This window comes from Zalophus californianus, chromosome 5 (genome assembly GCF_009762305.2).
Source record: "Zalophus californianus isolate mZalCal1 chromosome 5, mZalCal1.pri.v2, whole genome shotgun sequence".
Classification (NCBI taxonomy): Eukaryota; Metazoa; Chordata; class Mammalia; order Carnivora; family Otariidae; genus Zalophus; species Zalophus californianus.
In genome coordinates, this window is record NC_045599.1 from 53,205,051 (window position 1) to 53,222,173 (window position 17,123).

The 17,123-nt window shown below is 41.6% G+C and overlaps 1 protein-coding gene across 4 annotated transcripts in view; it reads left to right on the forward strand.

Annotated features, from left to right (window-relative positions):
• MCCC2 (methylcrotonoyl-CoA carboxylase 2) overlaps window positions 1–16,579 on the forward strand; it is a 78,983-nt gene extending 62,404 nt beyond the window's left edge. For 3 of the 4 annotated variants that reach the window (XM_027605836.2, XM_027605838.1, XM_027605839.1), the window contains one exon: window positions 1,857–4,119. In XM_027605836.2, coding sequence (XP_027461637.1) covers window positions 1,857–1,974 — 118 coding nt within the window. In that variant the 3' untranslated portion in view covers window positions 1,975–4,119. Of the gene's footprint in view, window positions 1–1,856; window positions 4,120–16,512 lie in introns of those variants that run through there. The other variant, XM_027605837.2, reaches the window with a different exon arrangement.
• Window positions 16,580–17,123: the final 544 nt, after the last annotated feature.

Below are 17,123 nucleotides of genomic sequence, written 5' to 3' on the forward strand. Positions count from 1 at the left end.
CTGAACAGACTTATTTTCAAGAGCATATTTAATTTCAGAATGAAAATAACACCATTTGGCATCTTTAAAAGGCCCATTTCTCTTCTTGTTCATACGTATTTTCGCCAGCAAATTCGCAGGTATATTTCGTTGTGGGTCATTGATTCATTTAGTAAGAGCAACGTATTTTATAGTCTTTGAGACCTAAATATGTTCTTGTTTACCATCACTTAAACAGACTTCTATAGTAGCCAGTAAAAGCAAAGAGGAAATAAAAAACCCTAAAAAAAAGGCTCAAGAGAAGATAATAAATTGTAAGCTCCCCTACAGCTTTTTGTTTCTCCGTAAGATTTTGAGTGAAATTCACAAGGACAGGTGAAATTAAACTTTGAAAAATAGTGTATCTTGTGTGAGCCATGAATAAGTTTTCCAGCCCTGGCTAAGTCATCTTTTGAGAAAGGCTGAATCCCTTATTATTTTCATGCTTACATTAGTAGTAGTATTTTAATGGACTGTACTCAAGGCAGGAGAGCAAATGGCCCAGATAGATTTATCTTTGGAAATAAATATTGTAAGACACCAAGGTTTTTCTGTTAATCTGAGAATGCTTAACCCTCCTGTTGAAACACTTGGTGGCAGGGGGACAGCAATTTTCTTTGAAAGATGAAAGGATTTTCAAGCCAATTTATGGTCCCTTCCTCAGGTTTAGTAAATCTCAGCTTAACAGTAAACTTCTGTGGTCTGTTTCGGCTCTGCCACGGTTGGACCTGTCTTTTCAGAGAGCTCTTTCATTATTCACTGCTGTAACCTGTGTTTCTCCTAATCCCTCATCTTAGAGGTGCAGCCTGCCTGTTTTCTTCTGCTCACTTCTTTTTACAATCAGAACTTTTTCAGGCATTTGATCAGGGCCTCTTACCTGGAATGGTCATTTTCATGACCATCACAAAGGGGCTCTGGCTTTGCCGTGCTCGCTGGATACAGCTCGCTGCTGTAGGCTTCAGAAGGGAGTGTAATCAATTGACCTGGTTACGTGTGACAAGAGTGGCCTTTCCTTATTGGCTGTTGATACGTCAGGGTCCCTGTTATGAATGTTTTATGAGCAAAGATTTGATTCATGGCCTGTTGATGTAAGTATGGTTTAATAATTGATGCTGTTGTCCAGATACCGAAGGCAGTTTGTTTGAAGAAAGCCAAACTGCCACCTACTAATGACCTTTAAAAAACAGTATTTCTCATTCGTTTTTCTTTATAAAATTGAGGTTGTCAGTGAAAAGCAAACACATTCCTACTTCAGAGTTTCTTTTGTAGGCAGCTTAAAGCAATTACTTATTTGCCTATTTTAGCAAAAAATAAAGAGCTTATATTGAAGGTATTTTATTAACCAAATGTAGTGAAGTGTCTTCCGTAATTGTCATCGTTCCTTGAAAGTTTGGGAGTTTGGGGGAATACACCTTTTCCGGTAGAGACTTTGGTTTGAGATTATTACCTGGGTTCATGGGCCTCTCTCCATATTAATAACAGGGACACATCAACTTGTACATTTGGATGTGGGCAGAAGAGGAACAGGAAACATTTTCCTGAAATACATAAAAATATGTTGAAATCAAGGATTATTCTGAGGTTTCTTGAAGCAGTTCCCAAAGCCATAAGCTCACTCTGACATTCTGTGAGGGCCTGGGATGAAAGTCCTGTCGTTTTTCTTTCTCTCTTTTCCCCTCCTTTGAATGTGGTTTTGGTTGTGAGAATGTAGCGTGCAGAAGCTCATCAGTCAGTCCCTCTAGGACCTGAGGAAAAACCTCAGCGTTTCTGGACATAAATTGTGTAAATGGTTGTTCGGTGATGGAATCCTAATAACTGATGTTTTGTTCTTTTATCAGGCTGTGGGATGATGGGATTATTGATCCAGTGGACACCAGACTGGTGCTGGGTCTCAGTCTTAGTGCGGCCCTCAACGCACCAATCCAGAAGACTGACTTTGGCATCTTCAGGATGTAACTGGAATATAAGGCGTCTTCCATGGGACATGTACCAAAAATTAATGTACTGGTAGCCTTAAAACTTTAGGCTTTTCCAACATGTGGCTATTACACTAAAATCCTCAACACAGTGCATTGTACTTTTCTACCTTAAAAAAAAAATCAGTGAAGATATTTATTTGATGAACTTCAATTCCTTGTCCATCTTCTTAGAGAAATTTTTCTGTGGCTCCACTTTACCGCCCATAAAATGAAGAGAATAACTTACAGTTAGCCTTTCTAACCCACGTGTAGTATGAAAAGTTCCATAACCTATAAATCCCAGGTATGATTGAGATTATTCACAGAAAGTTGTTTTTCCACCGAAATGATTGCTTTGCTGATTATGCACGATGCTATTTTAACACACATAATTTTGAAAAGCATCTATTAACTTTGCCTTTCAGCCACCACCCTGCTCCTTCCTGTAACAGTCAGACTTGTTGCTGTCTGCACTCGGGGCTCTGTTTCCTCCCCATTCTCTCTTCATCCTACTCATCGGCTTCCACTGCCAACAGCCCTCTCCAAGGTTGGCCTCCATGTTGCTGAAGCCAGTGGGTTCTTTCTCGATGTTGCGAGACTGAATTTCCTGCGGCATTAAGAGCAGTCAGACACTTGTTCCTAGCAGTGCTATCCTTAGCTTCCAGACTGTAACTCTAGGTTTTCCACCAACCTCTTTGGCCCCTCTTGTTCCGTCTCCTTTGTCAGGCTCTGTTCCTCTACGCATTTCTCTCCCACTCCCTTCACCATTTGTTCTGATTTCTCATTAGTAAAACATGAATAGATTCTGATTCTGAAAGATACAAAAGTAACATGGAGGTGTCTCCTCATTCTTTTTGAAAAACTGTGGTAAAATATATATAACATAAAATGTACCATTTTAACCATTTTTAGCTGCACAGTTCTGCGGCATGAAGTCCATTCACACGGTCGTGCAACCATGGCCACCACCCAGCTCCAGAACTTTTCATCATTCCAAACTGAAACTCTGTTATGAATAGCCGCTTCCCATTCCCTCTCCCCCAGCCCCTGGCCCTCTCCTCATTCTTAAGTGTAGGCGTTTCTCATGGTTTGGTTTCTTCCCGCTGGGTCATTTCAGGCCTTATGGCTTCGGTGGCCATCTGAATGTGGATGATTCCTGCGTCGAGGCTGTTCTTCCTGAGCTCCAGACCCGTGTATCTAACGGGTCTACTGGACGTCTGCACGGTTGGGATTATGGGAACCTCGGACTCAGTCATCAAGGGCTGTTGACTTTCCCTCCTGCCCTTTGGATTCCCCATTATTTCCGTCTTTCACCCCCACGGGCTTTACGAGTGGTCTCCCTGCATCCAGTCGTAGCTAGTACTGCTTCCCCATCACGGTGAGATGAAGGTGGCCGTTCTAAGTGTGCATCTGGTCATGCTGCTCCTTTGCTGCCCCGTCTCACTGGTTCCCTGTCGAAGTGCCAGACCCCTCATGCTCTCCAGGACTGTGATCATCACATCCCCTCTTCTGCCTCATCTCCTTGACTCTTCCTCACGCTCGGTGCTCCAGCTGTTACAGATTTCTTGTTCCTTGAGCCTGTAGAGGCCTTCCCACCTTAGGGTCCACCACCCAAGGTTTCCTCTGCCTGTACCATCCTACCTTCCCTTAAACACTGACCTTTTTGTCTCTGTGACTTCCCTGGGCTGGGCTAGACACTAGGTGCTCTCGTAAAGCCCCAGCCACTTTCTTCTCTGTCTTATGTATTTATGAGAAACCTAAACATTTCTTTAATATTGCCCTCCTGCTAGAATGTAAGCTCTCTGAGAGCAAGGGTGTCCTGTTTAGCCTGTAGCCGCAGGCCCTAGCACTTGTAGGTGCTTACGTATTTGTTGAGTGAATGAGAAATCCATATTTTAATTGATGTCTTCAGACCACATTACAATTAAGTGGCTGATTATGTGATCTAATACAACTAACCAGTGCTTTCCTAATAAAATTAATATTTCAAACTTTGTATGTCATTTTCAACTTAGGCAGCATTTGGGGCACCTGGGTGGCTCAGTCGTTAAGCGTCTGCCTTCGGCTCAGGTCATGGTCCCAGGGTCCTGGGATCGAGCCCCGCATCGGGCTCCCTGCTCCGTGGGAAGCCTGCTTCTCCCTCTCCCACTCCCCCTGCTTGTGTTCCCTCTGTCGCCGTGTGTCTCTCTCTGTCAAATAAATAAATAAAATCTTAAAAAAAAATTTAGGCAGCGTTTGTGTATCAGAAATCAGTTTAATTTTTTGAGATGTGTACAGATAAATGCTCACAATTCAGAGGTGGGCTGCATTTTCAGAAGGATGTGGGACGAGGTCACTGAGAGGACATCCCCTCCCCTTTCCTTGGAAGGTTCCCCCACACACTGTTCCTGTAGGGGGAGCCATTTCAAGAACATAGCCTTGAGAGAGGAAGGTGTTGAGACCATCTGAACCCAGTTAAGGCTTCTTTATAAACAAGATTCTGGGCCATGGGTGTGGAGATGATCTCGTGTTGTGGCGGATGCAGACCACGCTCAGAAGTGCATTCCCTCGCTCACCAACGTGGAGTGGCCGTCTCTCTCCCGTCCCTCCCTTGGCCTCCCTGTTCTGGGGCCAGTTTTCGAACCAACAAAGGGGACATGGTAAGCATTTTAAATGAGTAAATTATATTAAAGTTTCAGTTAAAATTTACATCCATGTCAGAAAACAAAAATTAAAAAAAAATCAAGTGTAGGTAATATTGCTTTGCTATGAATCATCAAGTCAAAGGTTGATGAATTTTTTAGGACTGTTTTTACCTCTCTAAAGAAATTGTTCTCTCTAAAAAGATCACCATCATCACGAGCACCACACTTAAAATAGTTAAATTGTTACATACTTAAGCCAATAAAAAAAAACTTTTATCAAAACGGGCAGCATTTTTTGTCTGCCCCCTCCTAGGTTTACTGACATATCACATGGAAGTTGAAGGTGTACAGTGTGATTTGATACATGTATATTGTGAAATGGTTACCACAGTGTGGTTACTTAACACATTCACCTCGCAGAACTTTTTGTTTGGTAGGGCGAATATTTCTTTTTCCTACATCTCAGTTCTTATAAATGAGAATTGCAGCCAGGATAATAGGAGTAACTTAGAATCTTAAGAAGTATGAAGCAAATTAATCTAAATTAGCCACCCCGGGTACTTCGAGAATAAAAGAGACAAAATTAATTGTATTTTTCAGTTTTCAAGAAAATAATTCAATTTAGAATTTGTTGAAATACTTTCTTTACACTACCAGAAGGCATTGTTGAATGTGCAAGTAAAAAAATTATTTGCCAGATGTGCATGTTTGTGCATAAGGCACAACTAGAGAGGCTGGTATAACCTTTCCAAGGGTAGGTAACGGCAGGTTTTTCCATGATTTAATAAGACTTTTTTGGGAAGAGGCCACATGTCCTTGTTGGTTCTGAAATGTGTTCGTTGTTGTCCTGGAATGATGATTGTTGATTATTCTGGCCAAAGCCAATTTCTTACAAATCTTAATTACTGGTTCTGAAATTCAGTATTTAGAAAAACTGCAAGAGAATGAACTAGATAATCATGGTCTCTAATGATTAGATACTAATCAGTATCTAATAATGCCAGGTTTTTATTGTTTTAACAGAAAGTACCACCAAACACTTAAAAATACATTTTGAAAAAAATTTAATGTGCCTCACATTCTCTCATTATATAGAATCAGAATGCTAAGGATAAAGTTGCTTTTTGAGCTAAATGAAATTTCTATCTACTTTTGACCTTTTCTAGGCAAATGTACATTCCAGGTGAGGTTTGTAATCAAGCTAACTGATGATCCACTCTGGGATACTTGGGTGGGAACAGGCCCTGCTGTGAATTACGCTGGGGAACAGGTGAGAGCAGATTGGGACCTCCGCTCTCTCTCTAGTTGATTATCATGGAGGACCGATGGATGTCAGGTTTTGATACCTCTTAAAAGCCACTCTTCCAGATACCTGCTTTGTAACGTTTTCGTGACTTAAAAAACAAAACAAAACAAAAAAAACCAATACAAGTTTATTCTGTTCTAGTTGTGGAGGCCAGAAGTCTAGAATCAAGATATTGGCAGGGCTGTGTTCACTCTGGAGACTTTGAAGGGAAAATCCGTTCCCTTGTCTTTTTCAGCTTCTAGAGGTCGCCTGCCTGCTTTGTGACTTTGTGAATTTCAGCATTATATCAAGCACATGATATGTGTTAGCATTCTAGAGAGCCATTTAATCGGCTCAGGAGGAGAGTTTACCACAAGGCAGGGGCAATTTTATTTTCTGTAGCACCCGGCATGTCAGTGTGTCTTGCTGCTTTTCCTTTTACAACGATGACCCAAATCACAGGTTTATGCTACTCCTTAGGTTAAGAGAGAGAAGGGTTGGGGCACCTGGGTGGCTCAGTTGATTAAGCTTCCCACTCTTGATTTCATCCCAAGTCATGATCTCAGGGTCTTCAAATCGAGGCCTGCACGGAGCCTGCTTAAGATCCTCTCTCAATAAACAAATGATAAGTAATAGATAAAATCTTTAAAAATTGAGGGAGAACAAAGTCTTAGAAGGTTGTGATCTAACAGAACTGACTGAAGAGAGAACATGACCAGAACTACTTGTTAGAAGTAAGGTGGAGAAATAAATTTAATGTGTAATTCAGCAAGTTTTAATTATGAGTGAAAAGTTACAGTGTTGGAATGCTAGGGCTACTTTCAAGAGGTTTCTGTAGGAAATGTACATTTTTCAATAGCTTTATCGTACTCCTATGTTGTAAGATAATTAAAAATGACATTTGTTTTAAAATTATAACTTAAAATCCAACAGTGTTTTTTTGAGAAAACTTGGAGTAAAGAAAGTGAAAATTCTCCATAATTTCACCACCCAGAGATAGCTGTTACTATTACCAGTTTCATCTATTGACTGTACTATTCTTTTCCCTATTGTGGGATTTTTTTTTTCCCCACAAAAAAAGTTACTCTATTACCTTCATTTTCACTTAATGTGTAAATGTCTTGGCATGTTTCCATGTCATGTGCTACTTTATTTACAACAATTGTGGTGTTGCACGATACTACGTTGTATGGCCGTCCTATTTGATTTAACCACTCCCCTATTTTTGGATACTTAGGTTGTCTCTGGCTTCTCACTATTACAGATAATGCTGCAGTAAATATCTTGTAGTGTCTTTACGTAACTGTGATTATTATAAATTCCTAGAAGCGAGATTGTTGGATCAAAGTGTGTGGGCTTTTAAGACCTATTGCTAAATTCTGTTCTATAAACATATGTTTATGATACAAGTATTGCTGCATTTGTAATGCTGACTCTGGTGCTTTCAGATGCAGTAACTTCCAGTAGAATTTAATTCTTTAAGAAACTAGTGTTTTTGTTAATTTTTAAAAGTTGTGTCTAGGGGCTCCTGGGTGGCTTAGTCGTTAAGCGTCTGCCTTCGGCTCGGGTCATGATCCCAGGGTCCTGGGATCGAGCCCCGCGTCGGGCTCCCTGCTCCGTGGGAAGCCTGCTTCTCCCTCTCCCACTCCCCCTGCTTGTGTTCCCTCTCTCGCTGTGTCTCTCTCTGTCAAAAGAATAAAAAATTTTAAAAATAAATAAAAGTTGTGTCTAGGTAACAATGTCATGTTAGTAACAAGTTGTGAAGACTCAAAAAATGCGTGGGTGGCATCATGGTTGTGGAGAGACTGGGAAAGATGGGGAGAAGGCCAGTTAACCCCTACTTCTGCTACCAAAAAGCTATGTGAACTTGAAGATGGGCGGGAACCAAGTTCAGCCTCTCTGACCTAGTAGTTGTTTCCTTCTCTGTCTAGTTAGTCAAGTTTTCTTTCCACTTCCCCAGGTCCCCTTTATTTCTGCTACTTATGGTGGCACAATGAGTGTGGATTGAGTGTTAAAATTGCTACAAGGGAAACTCAACTTATTGCAACCTTATGATCATTGAAATGTGTCACTGAGCAAGATTTTAGGTTACTTTTAATTGAAATCTGGCTAAAAAATCTGACAGTCTTCCACTGGGGATAATGTAAAAACAGCCGTTCCAAGAGCCAGAAGGCCCAAATGAGGGATTTCTTAGGTACCTTTGTGACCTGTTGGGTAGCTTCCTTCTCATAGGAATGCAAAATATTTTCTATAATCTCATTTGAAATGTTAACAAATTGCATGTATTCTGTGGATGTTTGCAAGTACTTGTGAGGCTTCTGTTTTTATTTTGGAGCAATTGGCATTTTTATTTTTGCTTTGTCTTGATGTTGATGTGGCTTGTCTTCTAACCTCCTCTATCCAACATGAGGGATATAGGAAAGAGAACCAGAGGATCAAGTTCCTAGACCACAGCACCATAAGTAAAGGAAAAATGCAGTTTTTGAACTGAGCCATAATGTAAATCCATACTAGAAGGGATTTAGTATCCAGAGTAAGAGAACTAGAATTGCTTCTTGGACATCGAGCTCAATTTGGAATCAAGGAATTTGGGTTCTTGTTCAGATGGTGGTACTAACTAATTGTCTCATCTTGGGCTGGTCTTTCCTTGTCTCAATATAGGGTGGAACTTGACTAGTTTTCTACCCTGTTTTCACATTAGAATCAGCTGAAGAGGTTTAAAAGTTGAATCAGAATCTTTGTGGAGTGATGGGGATATTTTTTTAAAGCTCCCCATCACTGCTCTAGAACAGTGGTTCTCAAAATTCAGCTGCTATCAGAATCTCCTGGAGGGCTTCTTAAAACACAGATTGCCAGAAAAATAAATAAATAAAACACCGATTGCTGGGCTCTACCTCAGATTCTGATTCTACCATCTGGAGTGGGCCCCAGAATCTACATTTCTCACATGTTTCCAGCTGATGCTGACGGTTCAGGGATCATGCTCTGAGAACCACCAATGGCTCTAGATGGTCTTGAAGTTCCTTCTTAGCTCTGAAATGTTAGAGTTCTAAGATCAATTTCTGCTTTGGTGATAGTATCACTCTTGTAAATTTTTGCTTAGGTCATTATATATTTGTCTTTCTCCCTCATTTTCAGGGTGGGGTGAATTTGTCTTAACTTCTTGGTCACTGGTTCACAGCCAAGGCTGAACGTTAGAATCACCTGAGGAACTTCGCTTACAAAAAATCCTGATGCCCGCATGGGACTCCACATAACTAAATCAGACTCTAAGGTTAGGATGCAGTTCTCAGTAATTTTTAAAGCTCCTTTAAGTGATTCCGGTGTGCAGTCAAAGCTGAGTGTCGCTTTACAGGGTGAGGCTACATCAGGGGATTTCAAAATGGAGCAACCGTTCATTTCAAGACTCTTGCATGGATTTAAAAATCTTAAATTTTAGGTTGTATAAACATTTTTGAAGGTACAGTTCACAGCTCCCTTGAAGATATGCCGTATTTTGACTTCTGTATGTGCCTCATTTTAGGTTAGCTGCTGGGAGTACTTAAACAGGTTTCTAATGAGATTTATCCAAGGTGATGGAAAGAAATGAGATCAGAGCAAAAACATTCACAGAAGCAAAAGCAGGAAAATTATTTTTACGTAATGGGGCATAATAGCACCTGACATTTTGTTTCGACAGAATTGGTTTCTGAATCATCTCTTTATGCCCTGGTGCTTTTGCTGTCACTTTTCAGTGGATTAAACAGAGCATTTAAGTCTCTGAGGACTTGTCAGTTCCTCAGTCCCAACCAAGCTTAACCAGACAGGGGAATAATTATCAACATGGATGGTTGATAACTTGAGATTACATTGAAAACATTCTTGTTATTGTAGCAAAATATAACATAAAAATTTCCATCTTAACCATTCTCAAGTATACAGTTCAATGGCATTAAGTACATTCCCACTGCTGTGCAACCATCACCACCACCCAGCTCCAGAACTTACTATCCCAAACTGAAACTCTGTACTCCTTAAACACTAACTCCCCGTTCTTCCCTTTCCCCAGCGCCTGGCAACACTATTCTACTTTCTGTCTCTATGAATTTGTCTGTTCTAGGTATCTTATGTAAGTGGAATCATAAAATATTCATCCATTTTTGTCTGGCTTATTTCACTTAGCGTAATGTCCTCAAGGTTCATCCAGAGATTATTACTGGTGGGACGATATCTGCGTCACAACTGAGTTAGGTCCATAAAGGTATCGGTCCTGTTTCAGTTAAACACACAGGTGTTGGAGGGCACTCCTATCTCCCTGGAGCCCTCAGGCGTTCCTATGGGTGGGCTGAGGTGGTTTGCACTTGGTCCTGCTCTCAGCAACCACGTCCTCCTACTTGCTCAGCCCGGAGACGTGGGTGTCCTTGTGACTCTTTATTCTTCTTTACCCTGACATGCAATTGCCCAAATACATTTTATTGTTTCTACCTTTCAAAGAGCCCCCTAAATCTTCCTTCTTTATCACTGAATCGGTCTCAGTTCAGAACTCCGTCTGTTCTTACTTGGAGAAGTATCTAGCCAGTCTCCTCGCCAGTATCCCGGCCATCAGGCATTATTTCATTAATTCCTTCAACAGGTATTCTGTTACATGAAAATTTCTTGTCCGCACTGAGCTGGCCTCTTAAGTCTTGGGCATAGCCTTTTGAGCCATTTGTCTCCAGTAAATCTCATGGTACCTAAGCATGTCTGATTCTAGAGTCTAACTTTTCCTAGTCCATTCATTGCTTTCCAATAAAGGATGGACTAAAGATTCAGAACTTTTGGCAGGTGAAATCGGGGGTTCAAAACAACAAGTGGAACTTTAAGAGGAAGAAGTACAGAGTCTTACATCTAAATTCAGGAAAATAGAGCGATTATATATAGAACTAGGGAAACCTGAATTTGAAACAGCTCATGTGGTGGTGGGGGGGGAAGATGCTGGAATTTTGTTATCAGCAAGCTTGATACAGGCTCACTGTGATGAGACTATCTTATAAGTCTCGCCACATTTTAGGCTGCACTAATTAAAATAGTATGCTCTGACCACAGGCCATAATAATGCACATACTTTGGCCTGATCCTCCTCTTCAGCTCTATGAAGACAAGCTGCACTCCGTGAAAAATATTAAGAAACTAGAGGGCATGCGGGGCATTGGTTCTGAGTCCTGAGATCTGGGCCTTGGCTGTACTTGGGGAGTATGTGAAAAATACAGATTCCTGGGATCCACCCTTGGATAATTTCAAGTCACTCTAATGCACGTCTTAGGTTGAGTACCACGAGATGGGAGACACGAACAGCATGATCTAGGAAATAACTGGAAGAAGTGGGTATTTAGCTTTGAGAGGACTATGGGGAGATGAAAATGCAGATGCTAATCTACTAGGTTTAGGGTAAGGCCTGAGATTCTGCATTTCTTTTCTTTTCTTTTTTTTTTTTTAGAGATTTTATTAGAATGAGATAGCATGAGAGGGGGGAGGGTCCGAGGAAGAAGCAGACTCCCCGCCGAGCAGGGAGCCCGATGCGGGACTCGATCCCGGGACTCCAGGATCATGACCTGAGCCAAAGGCAGTCGCTTAACCAACTGAGCCACCCAGGCGCCCGAGATTCTGCATTTCTAATAGGCTTGCACTGACGCTAGTGCTTCTGGTCTGTGGACCACACTTGGGCAGAGGCTGTAGGGGTTGGCCAGATGACCTAGGTGATCTCTCAGGTCCAAGTGGGTATCCAGCAAAGGTTGATCAGTTGATGATGGAGAAAAGAAACTACCAGAACTACACTGGAATCCTTCTGAACTCATGATGTGGAATGTGATTTCATTTCTTTAGTTAATTCTTAGATTTCTCTAGAAACTAGGTATTACAGATGAGTGATCAAGAGCATGAGCTTCAGAATCACATCAACTTAGGTTTATGTCTTGCTTTCTCCATTCGTAGGGTCAGAAATTGGGCAAATAACCTATCCGCACCTCATTTTCCTCATTTCTAATAACCTCTCACTGGGAGTTTATGAGCATTTAATGTATGTAAAGTGCTTAACGGAGAGCACATACTTGATAGGTGCTGTCCATGATTATTTTCATTAATTTACACATTGAAGCATGCACTGGTACCCTTCCTATAACTCCTGTATCTTTGGAGGATTTCTGAGATCTCTGCAAACGTCATACAGCCTGCCTGTGAGCTCTCAGAGTGCCGGCATTCTCTCCAGATTTGGGTGAGATCACTGGAAATACTTCTTGTGTGGGTCTCAGGTCTTTCCTCTTGGCATTTTTTTCCTATCAAGATTTTCTTTAAATTCAAGTTAATTAACATATAGTGTAGTCTCAGTTTCAGGAGTAGAGTTCAGTGATTCATCAGTTGCATTTAACACCAGTGCTCATTACATCACGTGCCCTACTCAATGCCCATCGCCAGTTACCCCATCCCTCCCACCTCACCCCCACCAGCAACCCTCAGTTTGTTCCCTAAAGATAAGAGTCTCTTCCGTTTTGCCTCCCTCTTGGTTTTCATCTTACTTTATTTTTCCTTCCCTTCCCCTGTATTCATCTGTTTCATTTCTTAAATTCCACATATGAGTGAAATCATACGGTATTTGTCCTTCTCTGACTGAGTTCACTTAGCATAATAGATTCTAGTTCCATCCATGTCATTGCAAATGGCAAGTTTTCATTTTTTTGATGGCTGAGTAGTATTCCACTGTATGTATGTATCTTCTTTATCCATTCATCTGTTGATGGACATCTGGGCTCTTTTCATAGTTTGGCTATTGTGAACATTGTTGCTATAAATATTGGGGTGCATGTGCCCCTTCGAATCACTATTTTTGTTTTTAAAGATTTTATTTATTTATTTGACAGAGAGATAGCAAAAGCAGGAACATAAGCAGGGGAAGTGGGAGAGGGAGAAGCAGGCTTCCTGCAGAGCAAGGAGCCTGATGTAGGGCTCGATCCCAGGACTCTGGGATCATGACCTGAGTCCAAGGCAGACATTTAACTGACTGAGCCACCTAGGCGCCCCTCAAATCACTATTTTTGTATCCTTTGGATACAACTGCTGAGTCATAGGATAGTTGTATTTTTAACTTTTTGAGGACTCTTCCATACTGTTTTCTAGAGTGGCTGCACGAGTTTGCATTCCCACCAAAGTGTAGGAGGCTTCCTCTTTCTCTGCATCCTCACCAACATCTGTCGTTTCCTGACTTGTTGATTTTAGCCATTCTGACTGGTGTGAGGTGGTATCTCATTGAGGTTTTGATTTGTATTTTCCTGATGCCAAGTGATGCTGAGCATTTTTTCACGTGTCTGTTGGCCATTTTTATGTCTTCTTTGGAGAAATGTCTGTTCATGTCTTCTGTCCATTTCTTAACTGGATTTTTAATTTTTTTGGTAAGTTTGACAAATTATCAATAGATTTTGGATACTAGCCCTTTATCTGATAAGTCACTTGGAAATATCTCTTTCCATTCTGTAGGTTGTCATTTAGTTTTGTCAACTGTTTCCTTTGCTGTGCAGAAACTTTTTATCCTGAAGAAGTCCCAATAGTTCATTTTTGCTTTTGTTTCCCTTGCCTTTGGAGACGTGTCTAGCAAGAAGCTGCTGTGACCTAGGTCAAAGAGGTTGCTGCCTGTGTTCTCCTCTAGGATTTTGATGGATTCCTGTCTCATATTAAGGACTTTAATCTATTTTGAGTTTATTTTTGTGTATGGTGTAAAACTGGTCCAGTTTCATTTTACTCCATGTGGCTGTCCAATTTTCCCAACACCATTTGTTGAAGAGACTGTCTTTTTTCCATTAGATATTCTTTCCTGCTTTGTCTAAGATTAGTTGACCTGGCTTTTTTCCCTTACCCTCACCTCCCCAAATCAGGAGCTAAATATTTTCTCTACTTCTTTTGACCAAAATTTTAATTTAATATAATTTGATTTCCTGACCCCATAAGTCTGGAAATTGTTCAATTTAGGTATTATAATGGATGCTACTGGGTATCTGCCAGCATCTGTTCCCCTGTTGTCTGTCCTACAGAACTCTAATTTTTTTGTTCTTCAGTTATTCATACTTACAAATGCATCCATGTGCTTCAGGGAAGCCATCAGCCCACAGCTCTGGGTGGGCCTGATTGGTTTAAAGGTTTCTTGTTCTCTTTCCTAGGGATGAGCGCAGGGGTTGGGATGGGAGGAAATCTGTTGAAGGGTGTTTCTAGGAGATACTTCTTTGTCCCAGGGAAAAGCCAGAACATTTGATCTCTTAGTTCTTCTGGATCTTGTCATGTGGGGATGAGACTCTGGGTCTATGGAGCCTTGTTGCTGTCTATCAGAGGATGAAGCTGACATTGAAGGTGCCAGGACACCATGAAAGGATCTGGGTCCTTGGTCAGGTCATCGAGACACAGAACCACCATTTTGAAGCTGTTCCTTCCTGTCTTCATTCATACATTCATACATTAAATTTTATGTTTATTTAACAGGGACTATTTTTAAATAGGATTTGCAAATTCAGGATCATTTCAAAGACTATGTTAAACTTTGATTACCTCCCTTGCAAGTCTCACCTGTGCACGTCAGCAGGGCAGTGGGCATGGAGGTGTCTGCAGGGTGCCAGACGAGACATGCGCTGGCCATTCAGACTCTATCACAAGACTGTTAAACCCCAGGTTTCTGACCTGTCTCTCTGGTTCATAGTGGAAGTTTCTCTCCTTTATTCATCCGGATTGGGCCTCAGTGTAGTAGGGGGCCCTCTGCAGGTCTTTATATCCCAAGGTTATAACGATACCTGATGGAATAAGGTATAGAAGACAAGACCTGTGGGGCGCCTGGGTGGCTCAGGTCATGATCCCGGGGTCTTGGGATCGAGCCCCGCATCAGGCTCCCTGCTCAGCGGGGAGCCTGCTTCTCCCTCTCCCGCTGCCTACCTCTCTGCCTACCTGTTCTCTCTCTCTATCTCTCTGCCAAATGAATAAATAAAATCTTAAAAAAAAAAAAAAGGCCTGTATTAGTGTGTTGTCCACTTGGGTGAGGGATTAGCTTTCGTAGCCTCACTGCTGGAACTTGAAATTGTGGTGAACTAGATTCTGAACTGTGCTGCTATGGAAACCATGAGTGTGGCAAGTTTCCCTCTGGTCTCCAAACAACCCTGTACCCCACCCCTCCTGTAGGCCTCTGATATACATTTAAAAAAAATCTTTTTCTTTTTCCAGTTTTATGGGTATGGTTGACAAAAAATTGTATATATTGAAGGTGTACAGCATGTTTTGATAAGTGTGTATACTGTCGAGATGATTACCACTATCAAGCTAATATCCACTACCTCACATAGTTATTATTTCCTTTCTTTTGTAGGTGGTGAGAGCACTTAAGATTTACTCTGTTAGTAACTTTCAGGAATAAAATTCATCATTATTAACTATGATTGCAATGCTATACATGGGATCTCCAGAGTGTCTTTATTTCTCACTGAAAATCTGTGACCTTTGACCAAGGTCTCCCCATCTCCCCACCACCCCTCAGCCCCTGGTAACCACCATTCTCCTTTTTCTACGAGTTCAACTTTTTTAGGTTCCACATAGGATCTAAAGAGTCCTGTACACTCTTGACATAGCCAACCCCCCTGATCTTTTTTTTTTTTAAAGATTTTATTTATTTGCTAGAGAGAGAGCACAAAAGCAGGGGAAGTGGCAGGCAGAGGGAGAGGGAGAAGCAGGCTCCCTGCTGAGCAGGGAGCCTGATGCGGGGCTCAATCCCAGGACTGTGGGATCATGACCTGAGCTGAAGGCAGACGCTTAACTGACTGAGTCACCCAGGCGTCCCTCCCCTGACCTTTAAAAAAAAAAACCAAAACACTTTTTGGGTGCACCTGGGTGGCTCAGTTGGCTTTCTGCCTTCAGCTCAGGTCATGATCCCAGGGTCCTGGGATTGAGTCCCTCATGCTCAGCAGGGAGTCTGCTTCTCCTTCTGCCCCTCTTCCCTGCTCATGTGCGTGCTTGCTCGCTCTCTCTCTCAAATAAATACAAATATTTAAAACAAAAAACACTTTTTGATCATACCAGTCTTCTAAGTATTGGTTCCCTATCACTTAGGCTTGAAATTTAAATGTCTTTCCTTGGCATCCCTGAGTGTTCTGGGCCTGGCTTAAATTTTTTAGAATTAAAAAAAAATCCAAATAATATTCACAAGTGGTTAAAAAAATAGAATGGGGGCGCCTGGGTGGCTCAGTTGGTTAAGCGACTGCCTTCGGCTCAGGTCATGATCCTGGAGTCCCAGGATTGAGTCCCGCATCGGGCTCCCTGCTCAGTAGGGAGTCTGCTTCTCCCTCTGCCCCTCCCCCCTCTCATTCTCTCTCTGTCATTCTCTCTCAAAAGTAAATAAAATAAAAAAAAAATGAACAAGCTCATCATAGTCCCCTGATTCACATTTGTCATCCATCCCCTATCCACAGAGACAGCCACTTGTAAGCAATTCTGTTTTGTTCTTTTGGTGATATCCCTATATAAGTGCTTGCATTACGATTTCTTTTCAGCCTTAGAAATAGTCTATTTAATTCTTGCTCTAAGAAATCAAAATTTTAGCTCGCTTACACAGCCTCTTCTCAATATAGTTTCTCTCCCCTTCTCCCCACAGGCTCATAATCTTGTATCTACAGTTTAAAAAATCACAACGCTGTGAAATCTGAGGACTTTTTTTGTTTGTTTTTGAAAGTTTGGTGTCAATCCATTTGGTGTCAAATTCTCTAAACTCTCTCACGTATGGTTTATAGTGATGAAGTATCCACTGAAGCCAATACCTCTGGAGAGCGGGTGGCTGCCAAACTTGACCACTGTGGCAACATTGATGACAAAAAAGGACAGTAGCCTGGGATGGATTCTTCTGTGTCCTTTGGATCACGCAGAGAAAGAAAACGACAAGACAGGATGTTTCTGAGCTCTAGTTACAGAGACACAGAGAACTTCTGCAGTAGCCGTAAAATTATTTCTTACAGCTACAGAGCCAATCTTGCTGAAAGTCAAACTCAAACTTTCACTGAATTCGTTGCCTTGCCACGACTCTCTTGTGAGTTAGAATGTTGAGAAAGACTGGGACCACAAGTCTTAGAATGGGGACGTCCGATGGGCTTGGATAGAGCTGACAGTGTTGAATCCCCGATTACTCAGAACTTTACTTGGTGGTGGAAGAAGTCTATTTTTCTTCATCTGGGTAGACTAGCCTCTGGCTTGAAGACTAATCATCTTAGT